Raw genomic sequence first — 21,030 nt, 5'->3', positions numbered from 1 at the left:
TCCCTTATTGAGAGGATTTGCTGTACATATTTATTTATAAAGGGAGCTTTTTGTTTTGTTTACAGTATAACCAAGTATTACTCATAGACTGATATTTTACTCTAGCTAGGACTATTATTTAGGAATATTATTTTGGACTGTTATTTTGGACTGTTATTTTGGACAATTATTTGGGAATATTATTTAGGACTATTACTTGGGACTATTATTTAGGACTATTATTTTACAGATTCAGAGTGGACTGACGAATGGGGTGAATGGAATGATGTGGACCGGGGAGGACTCCAAGGTTCTGGGAGCGATGGTGATCCCCGCCTCAAGCTGTCGTCCTCCCCTCAGCCGGAGACTTCCTGGCTTTCAGAATGTGTCATTGCAATGTCCCCAACATTTGATATCATGGCTGCGGCGTATAAAAGCCGCATTGTTATATTGTCTTGTAAGTCATGAGCAGATCTGTGTTGTGTGTGTGTGTGTGCGTGCGTGCGTGCGTGTTTGCGTGGTCACTTTAGCTCCATTACTAATTTACTAGTACAGGTTGACAGTCTGTTGGTTTTAATGAAAGGAATTGATACCGTACTTGTTGGTGGAGTTAATCTGAACATTTTTATGAACAGAAATATTCTTATCTCTTACATAACGGCCATTAAGACACCGTACCGCCGTTTTATTTATTTAAAGGTCGCTGGGAAAAGTCGGCCGAGGAAGAAAGGAAAAAATGAAGTTGAGAATAACCTGGCGCGGCTCAGTTGGTTTTAACACCGAATACGTTTAGCAGTTGCTTAGGATCACCTCGAGAATCTCCACCGCAGCTTATTTCACCGGAAGATTAATCACCGTAACACTATTTAACAGGATGAGGTTAAGTTAGGTTATGTAAAGTTAAATTAGGTTAGGTTAGCATTAGGGCGGTTAATCTTGAGGTGAAATAAACTGGGGTGGAGATGATAGGTTATGAGGCCGGGGTTCATGAAGTACTACAAGCCTATGTGACAATTTTATTATTATTATTATTATTGTTTTATTATTAGTAGTAGTACCTTTAGTAGTAGTATTAGTAGTATCACTTTGTTTGTGGAATTATCATAAGTCTTACCTAATAATTCCTCAGAAGGTGTTGTCTCTCTCTCTCAGTGATGAAGTCAGTGCGTTACTGTGTCTGCCGCTGATCTCCCAGAAACAGAGCAGCACCGGCGGACCAGATTGGACGTGTGTCATTATTGGCTTGACTTCGGGATATGTGGCTATGTATACTGAGGTAAGGTCATGTTAACTGTACAGGTATATGCAGTACAGTATAAGTATTTAAATTAACACATATTAATATAATTTAGTCCATTATTCTATATTGTATTGTTTAAGTTGGAAAGAAAACTTGACATATTCACAGCACTCTGCTCATCTTCTCTGTGTCAACATGGTCTGAGGCTCTGTGACCCAGTGCAGTAGACTCACTTTTGGGGCTTGTGGTGGTATATTGATTCACTGTGCTGCCTTTATATTCATCTCTTTATTATATTTATGATGGAGGTTTAACAAAGGGGAATTAATAACTAAATATCTTGGTTTATAATATGGGAAGATATGTTTCACTTGATTAATTTCATGTAATGTAGTGTTTTGTTTAGGCATCTTCTATGTTAAGTGAGGGTTAGGTGAGGTTAAGTAAGGTATACCTGTACACTGCAGCCCTTTCAATGTAAATTTTGCCTCAAACTGGACACCTTCCTGGTCTAACTGTGGCAAGCTGACTGTCTCTAATTGTAGCAAGTTTATTCCCAAATTATGTAAGATCTTAGTAGAAATGTGACAGTTTCTCAGCCTAACAGTATAACTGGTTGTTAGCCTAACTCACAGGTCCCTAAGTCCCTGTCAGCTTGTAGTAATTGTTGTCTTGTCTCCCAACAGAGTGGTTTGGTCTTACTGTCTCAGCTGTTTGAGGAAGAACCTGTCCTGAGTCTCAAGTGTCGTACTCTGTCAAGCGGCGTCAACGGTGTAGTGTCCCCTGACATGGGCGAGGAGTTGGTCATTCTTTACCCTCGCTCCATCACCACCATAGATGGATTCTCTCTCTTTCAAACCTTACGTGGCTGTAGGAACCAAGTTGCCAAAGGTATATGGAGTGTACGGTTTATATTTACTATTTTTTCTCGTGCTTTCTGTTTGTAAATTCAATCTTTTGTTTGTTGAAGAAAATAACAAGGAGACTGGGAATGATAAACCCACATTTTATTGATTACAGAAATACATTAGGTGGGTTATGATTGAATAGGTAGAAGTTGTCTTAGAATTCTTAAAAGTGTTTTGACTATCAAGATAAATTCATGAAACAACACCATGTAAAACTCCTTGAAGTACTTGTAGTTAGTGGTTATCAAAGCTCAGGATGTAAGGAAAGTTTTTTGAAGTTTTAATATGCAAGATATTTTTTTAGCGATGCAGTAGTGACTTAGTCTGTTTAATGTGACAATCAGCCCCGTCCAGCAATATGATTTATAGTGTCGTGGTTGGGGTAGTGTGGTAGTATCCTCTCTGGAAGCAAATCGTAGTCAATCTACAGCACTTCATTAATTATTTGTTTTCTAACTAGCCAATCACAAGCCAAGACGAGAGAAAGAGGGCGGGGTTTACTAACTGGCCAATCACAAGCCAAGACGAGAGAAAGAGGACTGGGCTATTTAACATTACCATAATGAGCACACTATAGTTACTGTGTAATGATCATTGACCTAAATCATCGTGTTTGCGGTGACACTGCAGCAGCGGCCAGTGGCGGGGAGAGTGTCAATGTTCCACCACTTGGGTACAAAAAGTGGGGCCTTATAGACCAGGGGATGGTGAAGGACTGTGCCACTCCGGGTGTGATGCCTCCGTACCTCTACGACCACATGGCTCATTCTTCTCTGGCAAAGGGATTCAATCATGTCGTGTCCTCAGGTGAGTTATGTTATTCAGAATATTTATTACTCTATTACATAAGTTATTTTTGGTATTGTGTTTGTATAGACTAGAAAAGTTTTTTTTATAACCAGCGTGTACAATACAGTACTGTACCTCCTAGTTCTTAAATCATCTTCAGTAACTGTAAATTGATGTTTTTATTCTCTTAAATTGTTGTCTTTTACATCATTCACAGTAAGTCGTGTGTTTTACAGGTGCGCCGGCTACTTCTGTGTTAATGACGGTCGGTCGTGTACCCTTCGTTGGTTTCCTCACTGCTCAAGAGGGCTCTGCTCCCCCTTTTGTGGCAGATGTTGCTCGTCTGTATGCCAGTAAGCTCAAGGATGCTCTGGTCTCTGCTGCCAGGTAACAACAATACTGAGGAGGTTTAAAGTTTTCGTATAAAAAAGATTCAACTCCTTTATTACCCGTCAGCCCAGATTGAGGCATACAGGTATCATTGTCACCCTTGCTGTCTGTCTGTTTGTTAGTTTCTGCTCATAATCAAGGTATATTCCAATATGGATCTGTCTTAACCCTTACAAGTTCATATCACTGCTTCATCTAATCAACCTCTCAGACCAGCTGGAAGATAAAGTGAGTCTCCTTGACCTACTCTCCCTGGTCTTGTGGTCATATGGTTCCATCTTGTATAAACAAATACAAGAGTTTTAAACATAATTGAGAAAATAGAATAACTCTGAAGTGATTTATTAGATATGAAGTATAATTAGGTACAAGAACAGAGTCACTTGTTTAAAATATATAATAACTTTTCCATAATACTGTACAGGAATGTATAGACCTGCAGTGTTTATATACACGGTCGCTGAATCAATATAAACTCATATGATGATGATATTGGCTAGATATCTATAGACCTTAATATATATATGAGGCGGTGGTTGTCATTGTGTAAGAGAAGAGATATAGGAACTCCTTCTCTATATACCATAGTGGATATAAGGTTACAGAGATAAGGGAGATATAGATAAAACCATTTCTAACACACTGGGATATGTATGATGGTGATGGTAGGGATGGTGATGGTGGTGGTAGGGATGGTGATGGTGATGGTGGTGAAAGGGATGGTGATGGTGATGGTGGTGATGATGATGATGATAAAAAATGATAAACAAAATTAATGTTTACTCTGGTTACTCATTATTTATTGAAACTTGTTATTATTATTAAAAAAAATAAAAAAAGGTTGTATGTCCAATGCTCTGATCACCTCTGTGTTTCCTTCTAGTGGCTGGCTGTTTGGGAGAGCTAAGACAAAAGAGGTGGATTCGTCCAAGATGAAACCTAAAATTGAACTTGCTACCCCATTACCCTACAGGTGAGCCGCTGATGTAACTGTGTGAGTCTTCGAAGAGGTTTATTTGTGGTTTGACCTGTTGCAGTATGAGGCTGAATAGATCAAGAATAACAGATGTATCCAGTCAGTTTGTTTTTTAGCTAACAGTTCCTTTATTATATATGGTGTAGTGTAGTGTGGTGTATGTATGTATGTTTTATTAGATATTTTTTAGGTTAATTTTATTCATGATTGGACCGTATAGCCTCGAGAGCTGCCATTAGGTACTTGCAGCTAATTCACTCTAGTGTGGATAATGGCCTTGAGACAATTATTATTATTATGATGATGATGATGATGATGATGAAATAATGTAACTTGAGTAACAAAGAGAATCATCAATCAGTTACATAAAAGCCACAGTTGAAAGAGAAAACATTTGGTGTGAAATTTATTTGAGTTAATTATCGTTTTAAGCCATTTAGACACAACTACTTCACTATGTCTACTTACTGTTGTGTTCTATTAACTTTTCTTCACTTGTTATTTATGTCTTCCTTCCCGTCTACAACAGATGGTCTATACCAGATAAGAAAAGAATCGGTGTGTCGGTGAGTGTTTCCCTGGGACGAAGACTAGCAGTTGTCACGGATGATTTTGGCCGTGTGACGCTGATAGACGTGCACAGGTGTGTCGGCCTGCGCATGTGGAAAGGTACGTACTATATGCCGCCCTAGTCATATTCTTAGTCTTTGAGCGGGTGTTGGGGGTGCTGGGTTGTATGAAGTATGGGGGATAGGTTAGAAGGATGTATTAAAGCTGTGTTATTATATGAAGTGTCAGGGGTAATAGAAGGATGCATTAAAGCTGTATTATGGAGAGGAAACAAATCATACATTGCAACAGATAAAGCCCTTGAGTCTGGCTTCACTTCTCCTGTATCTGTTGTCCATAGAAACAAGCCAGGCCATTTGTCCAATAGTCTAGGAATTGAATCAGTTTAAAGGAACCAACTTGTAATACTCTTGTTGTCCATACCATTAATTTATATTTATTTACATATATTTTATTGTGTTATTCTGTCAGTAATTGTATTCCAGTTCTTATCTCTCTCTCAGTGTGTCTATGTGGCCCCTGAACGACTGTGGTGAGCCAGTTCTCCGTTCTATTATTAAAGTATTGAATATTTCCAGGTTACCGTGAGGCTAATTGTGGATGGCTCGAGGTGGAGGGGGAATGGGGCGGGACTAAGAGGCTCGTGGCGTTCCTCCTCATCTATGCTCCCCGTCGAGGCTTACTGGAGGTTTGGACGCCACAGCAGGGACCGAGAGTGGCAGCTTTTAACGTCCCCAAACAATCCAGGTAAAGCGTTTTTTTGGGGTAATTTATTTGAGTAGAGGAATTATGGATACCTTTTGTGTTTACAGTATCTTATTTCTGTATTTTATTCCTTTTTTAATCTTTTGTGTGGTGTGGAAAGTGAGTGGTGCAAGACAGGTGTGGAAAGTGACAGAAAAATGCTGAAACAAGTTGAAATATTCTCATTTAACTGTAAAGCATATGTACAGTCATGAACAATGATCCTGTCATCTCTTGCCGAGCCACTGAACCCCGGGATTCAGACTCATGAATCCGAAGCATTTATGGGCAGAATAATGTACAGTATCAGTCTACGGCTTCGGGTTCACGAATCTGAATCTCGGGTTCATGGAGCAGCAAAAGAGGCAACAGGATCTTTGTTCATGACCGTGCACTTCCCATAAACTTGAGGCATATTTATTCTTTATTTATTCATCCCAACAGTCTCCTCTATACCACCATGGAGTCTTGTATGACCTGATACATCCTTCTGCACTTTAAGGAATTCTTCTTAATCTGAAAACTATCATAAATAATCATAAAGTTTATTTTATTTAGCTGTGAACTAAGTGACAATTATCTCTCGAACAGATTGATATACACTCCCCATACGATGCTGGGAGTAAACAGTGTCCGAGGAGTTCGATGTAAAGTGTTTCCGGTGATATTCATTACCCCAGATGGCTTGATAAGTGAGGTGTCCATTCCTTTCCACTTGGCACTTGGGTGAGTATCAACTAAATTGTATATAGAGCATAGGTTTAAGGGTAATCCATCTGCTGTTCAGTAGTTTTTATATCGGTTTTGTGTGTGTTGCTTTACTTCCATGCCATTTTATCCTTACACAGCATCACAGTCTCATTCTTTGACATATTGCATTACTGTATTATTATCATCATTATTTTATTATTTTATTTTTGTTTGATTTATCATAAATTTTATTTATTATGAATTATTATGACTGGTATTTATTTTTATTATTATTATTATTATTATTATTATTATTATTATTACATTTTTGCCCCCCAGGCCCCGATGTGGGTCAGTGACCTGTGTCCGGGTGGGCTAATCCCCATAAAAAAAAAAGTTAACAGAAGTGCCCCCTCCCTCCCTCCCTCCCTCCCTCCCCAACACACACAAAAATGTTCGCTTCAGAAAGGTGAAAGTTTTTTATATAGAAGAGAAAATAATATCAATTAATTGGTATTATATTTTCAGAGGCAAAACTAGTAAACGAGCGCGAGATCTCCACCTGGTCAAGACCCTTAAGACTCACCTGAGGAATGGTAACGAGGAAGAGGTGTTGGCGACCATGTGCGAGATCAAGACCGCTGGGGTGCGTAAACAGGCTGTGCTGACGCTCATCATGTCTCAGCACCTCACTGTACCTCTGTTACAGGGTCTCCTTGATCACTTCCTCTCTCTCTATGTTGTAGTGGATGACACACAAGATGGTAAGTCAGGTTCAGATATTTGTTAACTTCTTCACTATATAAAGATGGTCTGTATAAGAAGGAAACACTATACAGAAGTGGTCCATATAAGCAGCTAACACTATACAGAGCTGGTCATTATAAGCAGGAAACACTATACAGATTTTTAATTGTCTATTGTTTGTTTGTTTTTTATTGAAATTTTATGCAGATTTTTATATTTCCGAGAGTACAGTAATTATTTGTTCCCTTACAGAAGAAGGGGCTCAGAATCTGGATCATGAGAGCCGCTTGCTTGGCCAACAGCTGCTCCGCCTCAAGCAACTGCTGCACTTATACACTGCCCTGACTCAGCTGCATAAAGTGCGGGAAGCATCACCTGACCCAGACGACCAAGACCTTGTAATAGTCAGTTCACTCTGCCACTTAAAGAGTTAATTCTTGTTCAATAAACCAAATTACTGTTGTTGTTTGTGTTTTTTAATATATGTATAAGCACTACCTGTATCATGTTTTTAGTACTCACAGTTTTGAGTTTTAAAAATGAAGAATATATTCCTGGCTTACAATATCCTGTGCTGTACAATACTTCTCTTTCAGGAACTGGCAAAGCTCTTGGTGTTGACTCCACATGAGACTGGGGAGGTGTTGACTTCCTGTGAACACAACGGCTACTCCAACTACTTAAATACATGTACAAAGAAGGTATATAGTGTGTGTGTGTGTGTGTGAGGTAGATAGAGAGAGAGATTAGTAATCTTACCACTTTCCTGTCACTTTACACTTGTCATGCACAGGATGGCTGAATTTTGTCTGTTTAGGGAGGTGGTGGATATTAAGTATTATTTCTACACTTAAACTTTCTTATAAATTTCACTTGAAGATCTGTACTTTGTCTCTACTGAGGACCATTAAAATACAAGACATTCATACAAGAATTTGGCTTTGTAGTGTTGCATTAGTATAAATTATTTTGTAAATATCTGGTTTTGTGTAAATAATCTAACACTGTATTTTTAGTATATGTATGGCAGCTTTTAACTAATGTTCGTACATGATATAAATTTTCCAGATAAAACGACAAAACAGGATAATGAGTCTTATTTGGGTTGTGCTGTATTACCATTCTATAAACAGATACGTTTACAGGGTCGTCGACACACATTATGAAGTTTTATTCAGCAGCTACAGTAGTTGTGTGTATATTAACTTGTATAATGTCTTTTTCAGGTCACGTTTCTTGAAGTTGCACAAAATATAAGTGTTGGGTCTTTTATCCGGTGTTGGGACGTGTGTGTGGGTACTCTAGCCAAGACCGACGGTGCCTCTGTGCTGCCTGTAGAGCTGAAAGAAGACATTCCATCAGAGAAGAAACTCAAGCTTGGTACAGTACTTTTATAACTTGTAATCTTTTTTAATCTTACAGCTTTGGGGTGACTGATACAAGGGTGACTTCATATGTATGCTGATATGCCCATGTCTAGATGTTTTTCATTCATTTATTTCCAACTGGATGTCAAAATAATCAGAAATTTCTAGGCATGTCTTAGGATGAGAATTATTTTATTAAAGGGAGTTCAACGAGTCAGGGATCTTTACTTAAAGAATTGATCGGAATAATTTTGACATTACAAGAACATTCAGAATACCATATATAAAAACTGACTCCATGATGGGTGACTGCCTGTACCACACTTCATTATTGCCTGTACCACACTTCATTATTGCCTGTACCACACTTCATTATTGCCTGTACCACACTTCATTATTGCCTGTACCACACTTCATTATTTAAATCAAGCTCAGGGTTTTTGGTGAATGTTTAGATAGGAAGCTCAGTAGGTACGGTATTTAAAGATGTTGAGGATAAAGGGAACCGTGACTTACCAGTAGGGATTTGTTAAACAGATGGGATGAAGAGTTGAATGTAGGGAGGCAGTCATTCCTCCAATAGTTATATTTTTTTAGGTTTCTTTATGTATTATGTTAATTGATTTGTATATTTTCTTGCAGGTGAATTTCTGTATGGATGGGCATGGCACGGGGAGAGTGTCAAGTCATTTAGGACAGCTATTAAAACCAGCGGCACCAACCCTGAGTCTCTGCTCCACGTTGCTCTCATACACTGGTCACTCAGCCCTCACCCAGACACTGTGGCTGCTCTCCACTTTGGCACTATCGTACACACGCTCTCTTCATTAGCAGGTGAGGCTGGGATTAACAGAGTGTGTGTGTGTATTATATTTTGTCCCTTTCCTTTCACTATCTATCATTTCCTAACTTTCTTTTTGGTTTCTTTACCTCTTAGTTCATCCCACATAAGAGTAGAGGGAGTCTTGATGGATGGATATATTTTGTGTGCATTTCCTCTTTCTGTGATTACTGCATTAAATGTCATAGTTTAAAGTTAGCTTTGTGAACGAATACATGATTACAGTATACATAATAACTATATATTTATTCTTGTTGTTATTTATGACTTTGATTCTTATGATATATGTTTGACAGGTGATAAAGTTCTGTGTGATATCAGTGAACAGAGCCAGTGGTGGACAGCGGTGAGGGACAAGTTGATAGCTTCTACTCAGCCGTATCACGCGTTCATAGCGGCACTCCTCTGTAGGGGTAGTCATGCCACCCTTGAAGCTCAGTCACACTCCCGCAGACAAAGTAATATAAAGAAAGCTAAAGATACTGAGGAAAGTGAAGTTGAAGCTAAAACTCAGACAGCTGACGGCTATTCTTCTTTAAATGACTGGGAAGGATTATCTATGGAGATGGTGGAGTGGAACTTGGTGTTGTGGCAAGTGGAATGTCTAATGCCCCTGAACCAGCTGTTGTCACTGTTGCCACCAAATGGATCAGAGAGAAGACCCAAACTGGAGGTGTCTGCAAAGGCCCTACTGGACAAGGGTAAAGGTATGTACAGTACTCTCTCTCTCTCTCTCATGTGCAGAAATTGATTCCACAAATTGACTCCATAAGAGAAAATATGACATTGAAGCATTTTCATGTGTAATCAACTTTAAAGGATATTTTGTTTTATGAGTTTCTTCCCATTATAGGTCAAGGTTAGCCAGAACTAACAGTAGCAGATTATCTTTCATTCCTTGTCACTCAGGCTGTCTAGCTGTTGTGCCAAATGTGATTTAATTTAGCCACACTTTTTGTTTCCGTGTAGGCTACGTTGCCGAGCTGGTGGCTAACTGGTTTATTGGGTCTGGCTTGTCCTTGTCCACGGTTGAGAAGCTGCTGGAGCAACAAGACACGTATAGAAAATCAAAAGAGCGGGAGGAGGCCATGGACGTTGATAATGGCAGAGAAATATTGGCTGGCGATGATGAGAAAATGACCGTAGATGTTGAGGAACCTGATGAAGAAGATGCCACCTCTGAAGAGATCAAAAGTAAGTGAAAAGTGGGTCCCATAGGCCTGTGTTAACCCCTTGAGTACTGTACCAGGGGTGTGGGGCAAGTTAAATATTAAAGGTGATGACTGGTAATGAAGAGGTTAAATAAGTGTTGATTAAAAAGTCAAGCGAGTTTGTGTAAATGAATCACTTTTGTGCTTGAAGTCATGAGCTGAAAGTCTTACGTAAGATTTAATAACAAGGTTATCAGATGGAAAATATATTTCTTAATTTAAATATTTATTTATGGTATTTGCAGAACTGTTGAGAAGAGTTGGAGCGAAGTTCCCACACTCGGTAGCTGGCGATTCAGTCTTCACAAATATGGCTTGGGAGTTGGCGGCAGCTTGGCACAAAACTCCAGATGACGTCAGTATGCTGTTCCAGGCCCTGTGCCACATTGACAAGATAAAGAATTCTCACATTAGACACGGTAAGACACTTCTGTATCTGTTACACATTTATGATGCAACATTCTCTACCTTGTTTATGGGATTAAGGTGTTAACTACCTGTGTATGGGATCTCCTCTCTGCTGAACAAGATCGTTGGCATTAGTCAAATATTAAAAGTGACGTCCCCATAGTGAAGAGGTTAATGTAAATGGAGACTTTTATTATGACTTCCAAGTTCATGCAGTCTGTAAGTGATGCTGGTTGGGACATTATTCTCTGTCCAAAAACAAGTGAGTTTGAGTGATAAATTAATCGTTTACTGAGAGCAAACTTCTTTCTTCTGTGCTGTATTGAAATGTCATCATGCAACTGTAAATATATATAAATGAATGTAGTTTAGGATTTAGGTGTCATAAATTATATACTATGTTGTCTTAGTCACTTATTAGAGATTGGGTACAGGTATAATAATAGATTGGTATAATATGGATGAATCTTATAACCACTGTAGAATACTAGTCAGTACGTACCTGTATTACCTGATATTGATCTACAGGTGTTTCTCTGATGATCTGGGAGACCTGGGTGAGTCAGTGTGTCCGGGCAGCCTCGGATCTGATGGAGAAGGTGGGACGACTACCGAAGGATAGACTCTGCCGCCGTGACCTGGGACTTGGTGAACACAGCCTGGCACCAATGTTCCAGGCTGGTTTAGGATTACTGGAACAAATAATGGAAGTGAGTGTGTGTAGGTAGTAGTAGAGGAGGTTACCTTGTGTAGTGGATGAGTGGATAAAGCATTCATCTACTGTCCTAAAGGTCCCTAGTTTGAATCCATTGCACTCCCTGTTTATCAAGCTGTAAATGGAGAAGTGATGGTATTATCAGGTGAACTGACAATTTGTGAAAGAGTTCTGAAAGCTCTTTAGATAACAGGACAAGTATTATTTATATTAATTCTTGAATATCATTATCACAGGCAAATGTGGTGTGCGAGGTGGAGAAGCCATTGGTGTTGTCAGCTGATAGGTTCTGGATGGGTCAAGAAGGTTCCCCAGCACTAGTAGAGTTGACCATCATGCAGAAGATGACCTGTTATGACCTCGTGTACCAGCATTACCAGTTGGTGTCTGTACTGTACCTCACCGCGCAGCATAACCTCAAAAACATCAGACCGTTGTCGTGTTTTGATGGCAAGGTAAAAAGTATTGGCATTCTTGGATACTGGACAGTACTCAGACCACTGTATGGAAATGACTTAGAAGTGTGTTGGGTTTGTTGTTATAGTGTATGTACTTTGGCATGTTATAGTGTATACTGTATATACCTGCCCTATTTTCTCGTATTTAGGATGGGTAACCTGATCCAGCGATGGTGTCAAATATACACACAAGATATTGAGAAATTAACTAATTCGTAAAAATAGACGTGATTTGGGTATTGTTGCAACTTTTTTTTAATTACTTCAGGGTCGTAGTGTGTTATTTAAGTCCCTAACAACGAGCTGGACAGTTGGCGGCTACACTGACCCTGCAGTGTCCAAGGCTCGTATGGCTCTCCTGTGTCGGGTGATCACCGCCGCCATCACTTCTCTACCAGACATAGCTGGTCCAAGTCAGGTGAGTTTGTTCTACAAATTGGATTGTTCTTGATACCTAAAGGAGTCAGGTCACAAGAAATAACCATAAGAGTAATTTTTTTAATATACATTATACAGTACAAGGAGCATGGTGGTTGAGTGGATACAGCGCTCGCCTCCTTTTCTAGGGGTTGATGGTTCGATTCCCGGGTACTTCCAGTTCACCCAGCTGTAAATGGGTACCTAGTTTTACAACTTGGGTAAGTGAAGGTGGTCGAGTGCCATGCTGCCTCCTTGTGTACTGAAGGCTTAGTATACAGTCCCTAATGGACAGGCATGCCTGTGAGACCCACTTTCACTTGTACAGTACAACCTCTATAGTACAGTATTGACCTTGTGCATTTATACAAACTTCTGCATTACCTATTCCCAGGGTAACTCGACGAACATACGTCAAGCAATAGACCTGGGTAGGGCCTGGGGGCTGACTCTCGACGTCTTGAATCGTCACCACATCTGTGAACTCTACACATCTGGTTTTGATAGTGCAGCTGAGGAAGTATGTACAGTATAATACAGTACCAGAATATTGTTATAGTGTGGCTGAGGAAGTATAAAATAAATTGATGCTATATTGTGTAAAGCTGTGGTATTGCTTATATTTATATGCAATTTATATCTATTAACTGAATGATGGAGGGAGGGAAGGTGAGGTGAGGTGACAAAAAGGTGAGAGGTTGAGGAGAGAGAGAGAGAGAGAGGACTAGTGTAGAGGAAGACCCAGTGATAAATCTTCTTACCCTTAACATAATGATATTGACACACAAGGTTAATAATAAAAACTATCTCTACCTATGTACCATACTAGCAACAATTACACCTGCAATATAAACTTTACCTCTCTGTAACGAAACTTATATATACCCTGTACCTAAATTCACTATATACCGAACTGCTTCTCAGATTCCAGTATAGTATTCCCTTTACCTACCAAACTGGCTGCTCACTAATTATACTCTTATTTGAAGCAAGTATGGTTACTTATGGTGATAGTACAGTAATTCTTCTTCCCTGAGTATTTGAACCACACACCTACAGCACACCCCTCCCCAGAATGTACCGAACCTCGACTCCCCGACACGCCAGCCAATCATGACAGTTCTCTTGGATGACATTCTTACAGGTTAGGTTAGGTTATCATACTCACTTGAGGGTCACCAGACAGCACACCCAGTTATTGAGAGAACACAGGTACCTTGTTTTCATGGGTGTAGGATAACAAAGAGCATTTCACTACCTTTGGCTGAGGAAGAATCAACCAATGTATTGTGGTTATAGTGTAGCTGAGGAAGAATCAACCAATGTATTGTGGATATGGTGTAGGTAAGGAAATGTGTGTATCTAAATGATGAAATTTATAATGAACAGAAGATAATTTGACTCTCTACTTCCCAGGTTCTTCCTATAGTCAACGACGGTCCATTATTAGGGTCTCAGTTGGTGTTACTCGCCGGCCAACGACTACACCACCACCTCCTCAACTCCCCGCGTACTGCCCACCACCTGGCCTTGACGTCACCCACCATCACTGAATGGGTCAAGTCCTGTGTAAGCCTCTCAATACCTCATACTTCTCAAGGATTTGGTTCTCAGGATTAAAGCACTGTAGTCGCATTTCCATTAAAAAAATCATATCCCCTCTATTTTTAACTATGATTCTTAGTATGTAGATTAATTATGCACTGTAAATGGGTATAAAGCATTTTTGTTTAACTCAAATTAGGTGTTATTTCATGATTTACTATCTATACTATGTGTGTAAGTTGAGGATATGTGCAGAGATGTGTGGATATTTCTACTTGTTGTGTTAGCACTTCTGTTGCTCTTTTGACACTTGTTTTGCATAATTCTTCCAGGTTATTTCTCTCCTTTTTCTTTGAGATTTCTGACCCCTTTGATTCACCCTACAAAAGTGGAAAAGGAATGAAGGTAGAATTATAATTTTTGCAACAAGAATTAATTTTGGTATAGATAAGTTCAAATTGATAATATAAGAAGTTAATAAAGTTATATGTTATTATAGAAGTTACGTAAGATCATAAAGACAGGTACAGTACTTTGCTCTATACTCTTACACAGTCTTTGCTATTGTTATCACTGGTGTCATGTCTGTCTAAGACTGTCCATAATTACACTACTATCATGTTAATATTCTTGTCCCTCTAAAGTTATATTTTTGAAGCTGTTCTTTTCTGGATTCATGAGGTAAAAACATGTACTGTGCTGTGCTGCCTTTCTCAAACTCAAACATTTTGGGTTAAGTCTTTACAAAGTACTAATGCATAGACAATACTGTACATTCAGCATACATATCCTTATGAATCACAGGACAGTACCTACTGTCCACCTTGATATTGTCATTGTATTGTGAAATTGACAAAAACACGGACATCCCTGATAGGTTTAATGAACTATTTTTACCAACACACAGTCAACATATATGCAGTACAAGATATCCCTTATTTTTACCAACACATAAAGTATATACATTACATACAGCTGTACTTATAACTATGTATCATCTCCTTGACTGTTAATTTACATCTTTATTTTCTCCACCAAGCCACAATCTGTTCCCTGACCTGATGAGAGTTTCTTGTAACAGGACACTGGGAGTCTACGGTGTCCGACGGTGCCTCTGGAGCAGACGCTGATGCTCCTCACAAGGGCCCTCAACCTGCTCTCAGAGTCCAGTCAGGAATACAAGATGGCCACTGCGCTCTATGAAACTTTGTCGGCCTTTGTACGGGATCAGAGTTCATCGTGTACGTAGTCTTCAATGTCTCGTATAACATCATCTTAATAAGGGCTGTTATATATATACTGTATTATGTATAATGTCTTTCATTATTCAAGATAGTTATTCCTGGCTTGTTAAACTCAAAGGGAATTTATTTTCATAATTTCCTTACTGTACTTCATATAGTTTCACATTTTATGCAAGGTATTTTTGGTAAGCTGATCATTGTTGAGGAGTTGTTGCTATACACTTTCAGCATTAAAATATTTTGCCTATTTTCTTTAATTTTTACTGAACAGAAATGACATCTCATTCATCTTCAGATTTGCAAAAAAATGTTCTTGGAGAAGGAGCGAGCTTTAAAAAAAAATATTATTTCCCAATTGTAAAAAAATGGAGAGCGCATTATATAATTTTTTTTACAATTTTGATACAGCTGTGAGGGCGAGGAGTAAGGAAATAGAGTTGGGGATACTAGTGTAAGGTGGACATGTTCAGTGTATGGAGAGTTGACTGGTACATAAAGATGTTCCTAAGTTTTGCATTTCTATAATTTATCACTACTGTACTATGAGCACAGACTGTGGCTCACACATTAAGCTGTGCTGCCAATGGCTACAGGATTTTATTAGTGTTGACGGAGATTTTATAATGGTAATCTTTCATGTCCTTTCTAGATTTTATTTTATGCTAATGGATGTTTAATGCAACAATCAAAAACATTAAATAAAATGTTCTAAGACTAAAGACTACACAATAATAAATGAAATTTAATTGGAAAAAAATTATTGTGCCTACATTTTGGTGAATATCTGCAGATGTTCCTTGTTATTCAGACTGACTCACCTCCATCAGTAAGGAGAGGTGTGGTGTTAATGATGTATTTCCAGTGAGTATATGAACAATACCGTATTGTATGTGTGGTGTGGCTGTCATTATGCTCCCCTCCCCTCCCCTTCATGGAGGATGAGTGGATACAGCACTCATCTCCTAATCTAAGGGTCTTTGGTTTGTACCGAAGGAACCCCAGTCGACCCAGCTGTAAAAGGGTACCATATTTATCTGGTAACTTACAGAGGGAAGACAGTTAAGTTTAGTGCTTCCATGTGTCCTGAAGGCTTAGTAGACAGGGTGTTTTATCCCTACTGTCCTAAAGGGTTTATCTGGAATCCACTTTCATATACCTTTATATCATTATCAGCTTGACCATGTTGTAACCAGGGTGGGTGTTCATTATTGCATGAGTCTGGGAATATGAAATGGTGGTGCTTGAGACAGACACTTACAGCTGCTCCCTGATGCTCTCTCTGCCACAGTGTATCAAAGATGATATAAAAAGAGTTCTGTGTAATTGTTGAATATTTTGTATTTGGATCATTGATGTTACAAAGTTTTTATGTTCTTGGTATTTACTTTCAAACTTGATGATCTGTTAAAACAACATTCTTGAGGTCTTGAGGTACTGTATAGAATTGTACAACATCATTAGCAAGAGTAAACCTTCATGACTCCAGCCAATGTGGTCCCTCTTACGGCCGGAGGTTGAATCACCCTCTTCCATTACTTGGGGGTCATCGTGTTTCAACCAGAGTTAGAAATAAAAATGAGTCACAAAGGACAACGCGCTTCAGTGTTAAAACTCTGGTTGAAACACGATGACCCCCGTCAACGGAAGAGGGTGATTAAAAAACTGTCCGTTAATGTATCTTGAGGCCGAGGGACCTTTATATAACCTATAGTTTCTACATCACATCACCACCATGATACATCATTACTCAGTGTCAGTGTCTCATGTCAATGTATCAAACTGTGAACACCAAACATTGATTTAAAAATATAATTAATCAAACATGTTGCAGGTTTTTGTTAATAATACATAGCTGTTACCTGTTTAGTATTGTTTGTAACCAAATCGTCACCCAGATTTCAGAATCATTGGATATACAGACTTCTCACCAGACTAGTGTAGAGTACCAACTGTAAATAGCTGGGTGGAGGACACAGAGAATAAGAAATAATGTTTTATCTGCACAAGTCATCATTGTGTGTTCAGTAGATCAGCACAAGAGTAAGGTGGGAGACAGACAAATATTAATATTCTTAAATGTCAAAGTCTTGGTGTCCAGTGATGGATCTTTACACTTGTTTTGTGTTGAATAGAATCAGACTATTTCTGACCACTGAAGATAAGCTCCCATGTATACCAGCACATTATAATTAGGAAACAAATGGCTGCTAAATGAATTGACACTTTTAAATTACGAACAAATCAGGAATTATACATTTCATACAAATTTTTCTTTGACAAAAGCATAAGTACTTAAACTATTTATTTCTAGTAATAATGGAAAATAATCTGGTGTACATAATGATGAAAACTAGTAATTTAAGACCTGTTCTGGGATCCCCAGTTAGAGAAAAATGTGACATGGAACTCCTAGGCTTTACATTTTGTTTCTTCACACGACTAATTTATGATAGAATTTATTTGAGGTACAAGACTAAACTATCTCTTAACAATCCCTGAACTGGCAAATGACATTGAATACTTGTAACAGCAGATACAATGGATTAGGACCATAACAGAATCATAGCTTGTTTCCTTCTAGCTTCTGGTAGAGTCGTGTTATTGTCCTCACAGTCATTAGAAAGATGTCTGCCTTTGTATAGGACCAGTGAAGATATTTATGGTTTAAGCTCAAAGTTATTATTCTTATGTACTTCACTTTCAACTTGTAACTAATTGATGTGTGTGTGTGTGTGTGCATGCGTGCCTGAGAGGTGGAGATACATAAATTAACATGAGTTTGAAGAACCAAGAGGTAGCAGACATTTCACCACAGATTGACAATAAATTTAACTACATTACATTAATCTAATTTAACTAAAAAACTCTCTAGTTCTCATTACTTTAATTAACCATTTAGTATGTTAACTTCTATGCTAATTAGTACTATGAGTTATTTGCTAATCATGACAGTAGATAAATTTCCTTAATAGAGTTTGTGTGAGACTAAGTACCATATTTGATTTTGTTAAGAGGATTATATCAGGAGTTCAAAGAGGGGGGCGTGATCCTGCTCTTAAGCCGATATGTGTACAGGTTATGTTATCAGTGTGGCTGTGGGACCAGAAATCATTAAATCCCATGTTGACTGTGAACCTTCAAGGAGACCCCCTATGTACACAAATTCACCCGGGTTGGGGAAGATTTGTATATACCCAAACCATGAACGAGACCATATGTAAATTTAGTCTTTATATTGTATATCACCTCACAATTATGCCCCCCATACAAATAGTTTTAGGGTGATTAAACTTCAATCTGGTTTATCTTAGGGGGGGGGGAGGATGACTCTTTAGGTGAGCACTTCGGGGGGAGGGGGGCTAATATTCAAGTGATCTATAATGGCTAAATTTACAAAAAGTCTTGTTTGAAATTTTGTCTTCGATCTCATCACTGCATCCAATCCAGGATAATTTCTATACCAGGGGTCACCTATAGAGATAACAATTGACCCGACATTAGGTATTTTGGGTTCTTCAGTATAGACGCACTGTCATCATCTCTATGGAAGCTCATAGAAATATCATATCACACCTTTGAAATAATCCCATAAGGAAGAACAGAATCATAATGTGTTCAAGAAGCCTCAAGTTGTTGATGATGAACCTTAGTATAGACCAGGGAGGAATACTCACAACTTCTGTCATTCATAATCGTCTTCTCCTTTGATATTTATACATATTTCCTGAACTGTAGTACTGTACTGTAAACTATTTGGGGGACATTAACTAAAGACATTATTAACTATATTATGCACTGAAGTACAGTATTGAATAGAAACAAATTGAGTTTTCACATCATCTCTCAACCTACTAATCACATCACTGTTCTTCATATGAAAAATATCTGCAGAGAATATTAGCTCATGTCAGGGGTTTTGAAGTGAGTGTGATTGTGTTTTTGGAAACTCTCTCTCTAAGAAATAATAAGATATTTACAGTGTGTGTGTGTGGCCCACAACAATATGCCAACTTAATAGGTAAAATTTTTTAATGTGTTGGACTGATTCATTCATATCTTCCCAGTACATTTTATTTTTTGCTCATGTTAAAAATGGGATGAAACAGATTCCTATGTTCAGACACTATAAATGACCTTTAGCTATAAACTGTACCCCAAAAAAATCACTACCACAGTTAACTATGAAGCCCTGGCGTGATCCTGTAAATCTCTCGCTGATGTTAACGAGGGGTTGTGGGTGACAAAGTTGTGATTAGTCCAAGTGTAATTATCTTATCCATGGTGCTGATCATCCTTGTTAATAGCTGTTGATACATACATATATAGATAGATACGGTATATATTATTATTATTATTACTACGCCATTTCGATTTGGATATATACAACCGCTAACAAAAATACCATTGCCCCTTCTGCCGCTTCACGAACCCCGAAATTCAAACTCGTGAACCCGAAGCAGTAGACTGATGCATTATTCTGTCTATAAATGCTTCGGATTCACTAGTCTGAATCGTGGGGTTCGTGAAGCAGCAGTAGAGGTGACAGGACCTTTGTTTGCGACTGTACGTGAAACTGATGGTATTTGGATATCATGTGGTCGGGGTTAAATGATTCATCTCAGTTTTCTTGTCCAATGGAAGCTTTAATTATTGTATAACTACTGTAATATGAAAATGTTTTTAAATCTCAAATGAACTTAATAAATAATATTGTATTCATATATTGTATTTTATTAACCATACTTATACATATAAGAATTGTTTTACTGTGATGCCTGTAGGGGTATCGAGATATTAATGTTGTCTAGCACTCAGGATGGAAGGAAACTCTAATGTGGTTTTCTTGTATAATATATAAGTTATATGAAGACAGTCTGGTGCTGGAGGTGTTGCTTGTTCAGGAAGATGGGCAGAATGAGAGTTGGTTGGTGAGGAAGATCAGAGAAGGACAGCTGGTGGGTCGCCATGCTCGCTGGCGGGAGCGAGGACCGCCAGGCAGGCGAGGAGATGCTAGGGGCAGCCAGGCAGCGGTGGAGGAGGAGGTGTTGCTTGTTCAAGAAGAATGGTCAGAATGAATCTCAATGGAGAGACAGAGCTTATATACCCAGCAGCCGCTATGAGTCGTGTTGGGAAAACCCGAGAAGTCGCCGGCCTTTTGGCTCGGTTGCTAGGATACTGCGGGCATTGGAATGCGGATACGCTTGGTTGCTAGGGAAGACGGTAGCAGGTGGTGTGCAGCTACGCAGTTTGTAGAGGAGACGTCCACTACATGCCTATACTCTGTACATGAAGATCCTAGCAGGGTTCAGTTTGGGTCTGATAAATTCTGCACTTGAGGAAGCAAAAATTAACAATAAAACAACGATAAAAAAAGATTAGAGAACAGAATTTCACCAACACTCCTTTTCAGTCAGTCGCCTATGTATGAATCTTGAACAAAATCCACGTTTTTACTTCCTATGCCAAAACCATGGGTCATTTTCACGCTAAAACGCATTTTCTCTGGAAACTGAAAACGAGTGTTTAAAGCATTAAGATATACTATCATGCTGAGAATGGTAATCTCTAGCCTTACTTATGTAACTTCAATAAACTTTAAGTCCAACACATGTGAGGAGGGAGCCACCGAGTGCCAAAGGTTCCTCTCCTGACTCAGTGGTTAACTGTTCTACTGCTGTACCTAAGGTTAGGGCCAAGGCTATAGCCACCTTTATAATATAGTGTCATTTTGTCAGTTCATGAATCAATTTCATCAATTTACCTCTCCTGATAAGTGGTGGAAATAATAAAA

At 38.7% G+C, this 21,030-nt stretch overlaps 1 protein-coding gene across 3 annotated transcripts; it reads left to right on the top strand.

Moving 5' to 3' along the window:
* The first annotated feature begins 276 nt into the window (after positions 1-276).
* Positions 277-19,958, top strand: LOC121868645 (rab3 GTPase-activating protein non-catalytic subunit-like). Of its 3 annotated transcripts, none has more exons than XM_042369492.1 (25): positions 277-436; positions 679-759; positions 1,129-1,255; positions 1,906-2,110; positions 2,758-2,934; positions 3,153-3,303; positions 4,190-4,279; positions 4,812-4,951; positions 5,431-5,599; positions 6,188-6,322; positions 6,815-7,050; positions 7,286-7,431; positions 7,630-7,734; positions 8,260-8,413; positions 9,043-9,234; positions 9,538-9,948; positions 10,211-10,435; positions 10,698-10,871; positions 11,389-11,570; positions 11,812-12,030; positions 12,302-12,451; positions 12,600-12,671; positions 12,845-12,970; positions 13,867-14,019; positions 15,077-19,958. In XM_042369492.1, the coding sequence occupies exons 2-25, from the start codon at positions 716-718 to the stop codon at positions 15,242-15,244; spliced, it is 3,951 nt and encodes a 1,316-aa protein (XP_042225426.1). In that variant the 5' UTR covers positions 277-436; positions 679-715; the 3' UTR covers positions 15,245-19,958. The 3 variants fall into 3 exon arrangements, with proteins under 3 accessions (XP_042225426.1, XP_042225418.1, XP_042225433.1); XM_042369484.1 differs by having other exon boundaries at positions 7,286-7,437; XM_042369499.1 differs by lacking the exon at positions 12,600-12,671 and having other exon boundaries at positions 7,286-7,437.
* Positions 19,959-21,030: the final 1,072 nt, after the last annotated feature.

Source organism: Homarus americanus, unplaced genomic scaffold (assembly GCF_018991925.1).
Source record: "Homarus americanus isolate GMGI-L3 unplaced genomic scaffold, GMGI_Hamer_2.0 scaffold32583, whole genome shotgun sequence".
Lineage (NCBI taxonomy): Eukaryota > Metazoa > Arthropoda > Malacostraca > Decapoda > Nephropidae > Homarus > Homarus americanus.
Note: the sequence above shows the minus strand (reverse complement) of the source record. Positions and strands in the feature narration are given on the sequence as shown.

What these genes read in the sequence shown, in the direction of transcription:
- LOC121868645 (XM_042369484.1), top strand. Translation starts at nt 716, where the DNA reads ATGAAGTTGAGAATAACCTGGCGCGGCTCAGTTGGTTTTAACAC. An exon ending in AGAGAAGAAACTCAAGCTTG is followed by an intron (nt 8,414 to 9,042) that starts GTACAGTACTTT and finishes ATTTTCTTGCAG; the next exon opens with GTGAATTTCTGTATGGATGG. An exon ending in TGTCGTGTTTTGATGGCAAG is followed by an intron (nt 12,031 to 12,301) that starts GTAAAAAGTATT and finishes TAATTACTTCAG; the next exon opens with GGTCGTAGTGTGTTATTTAA.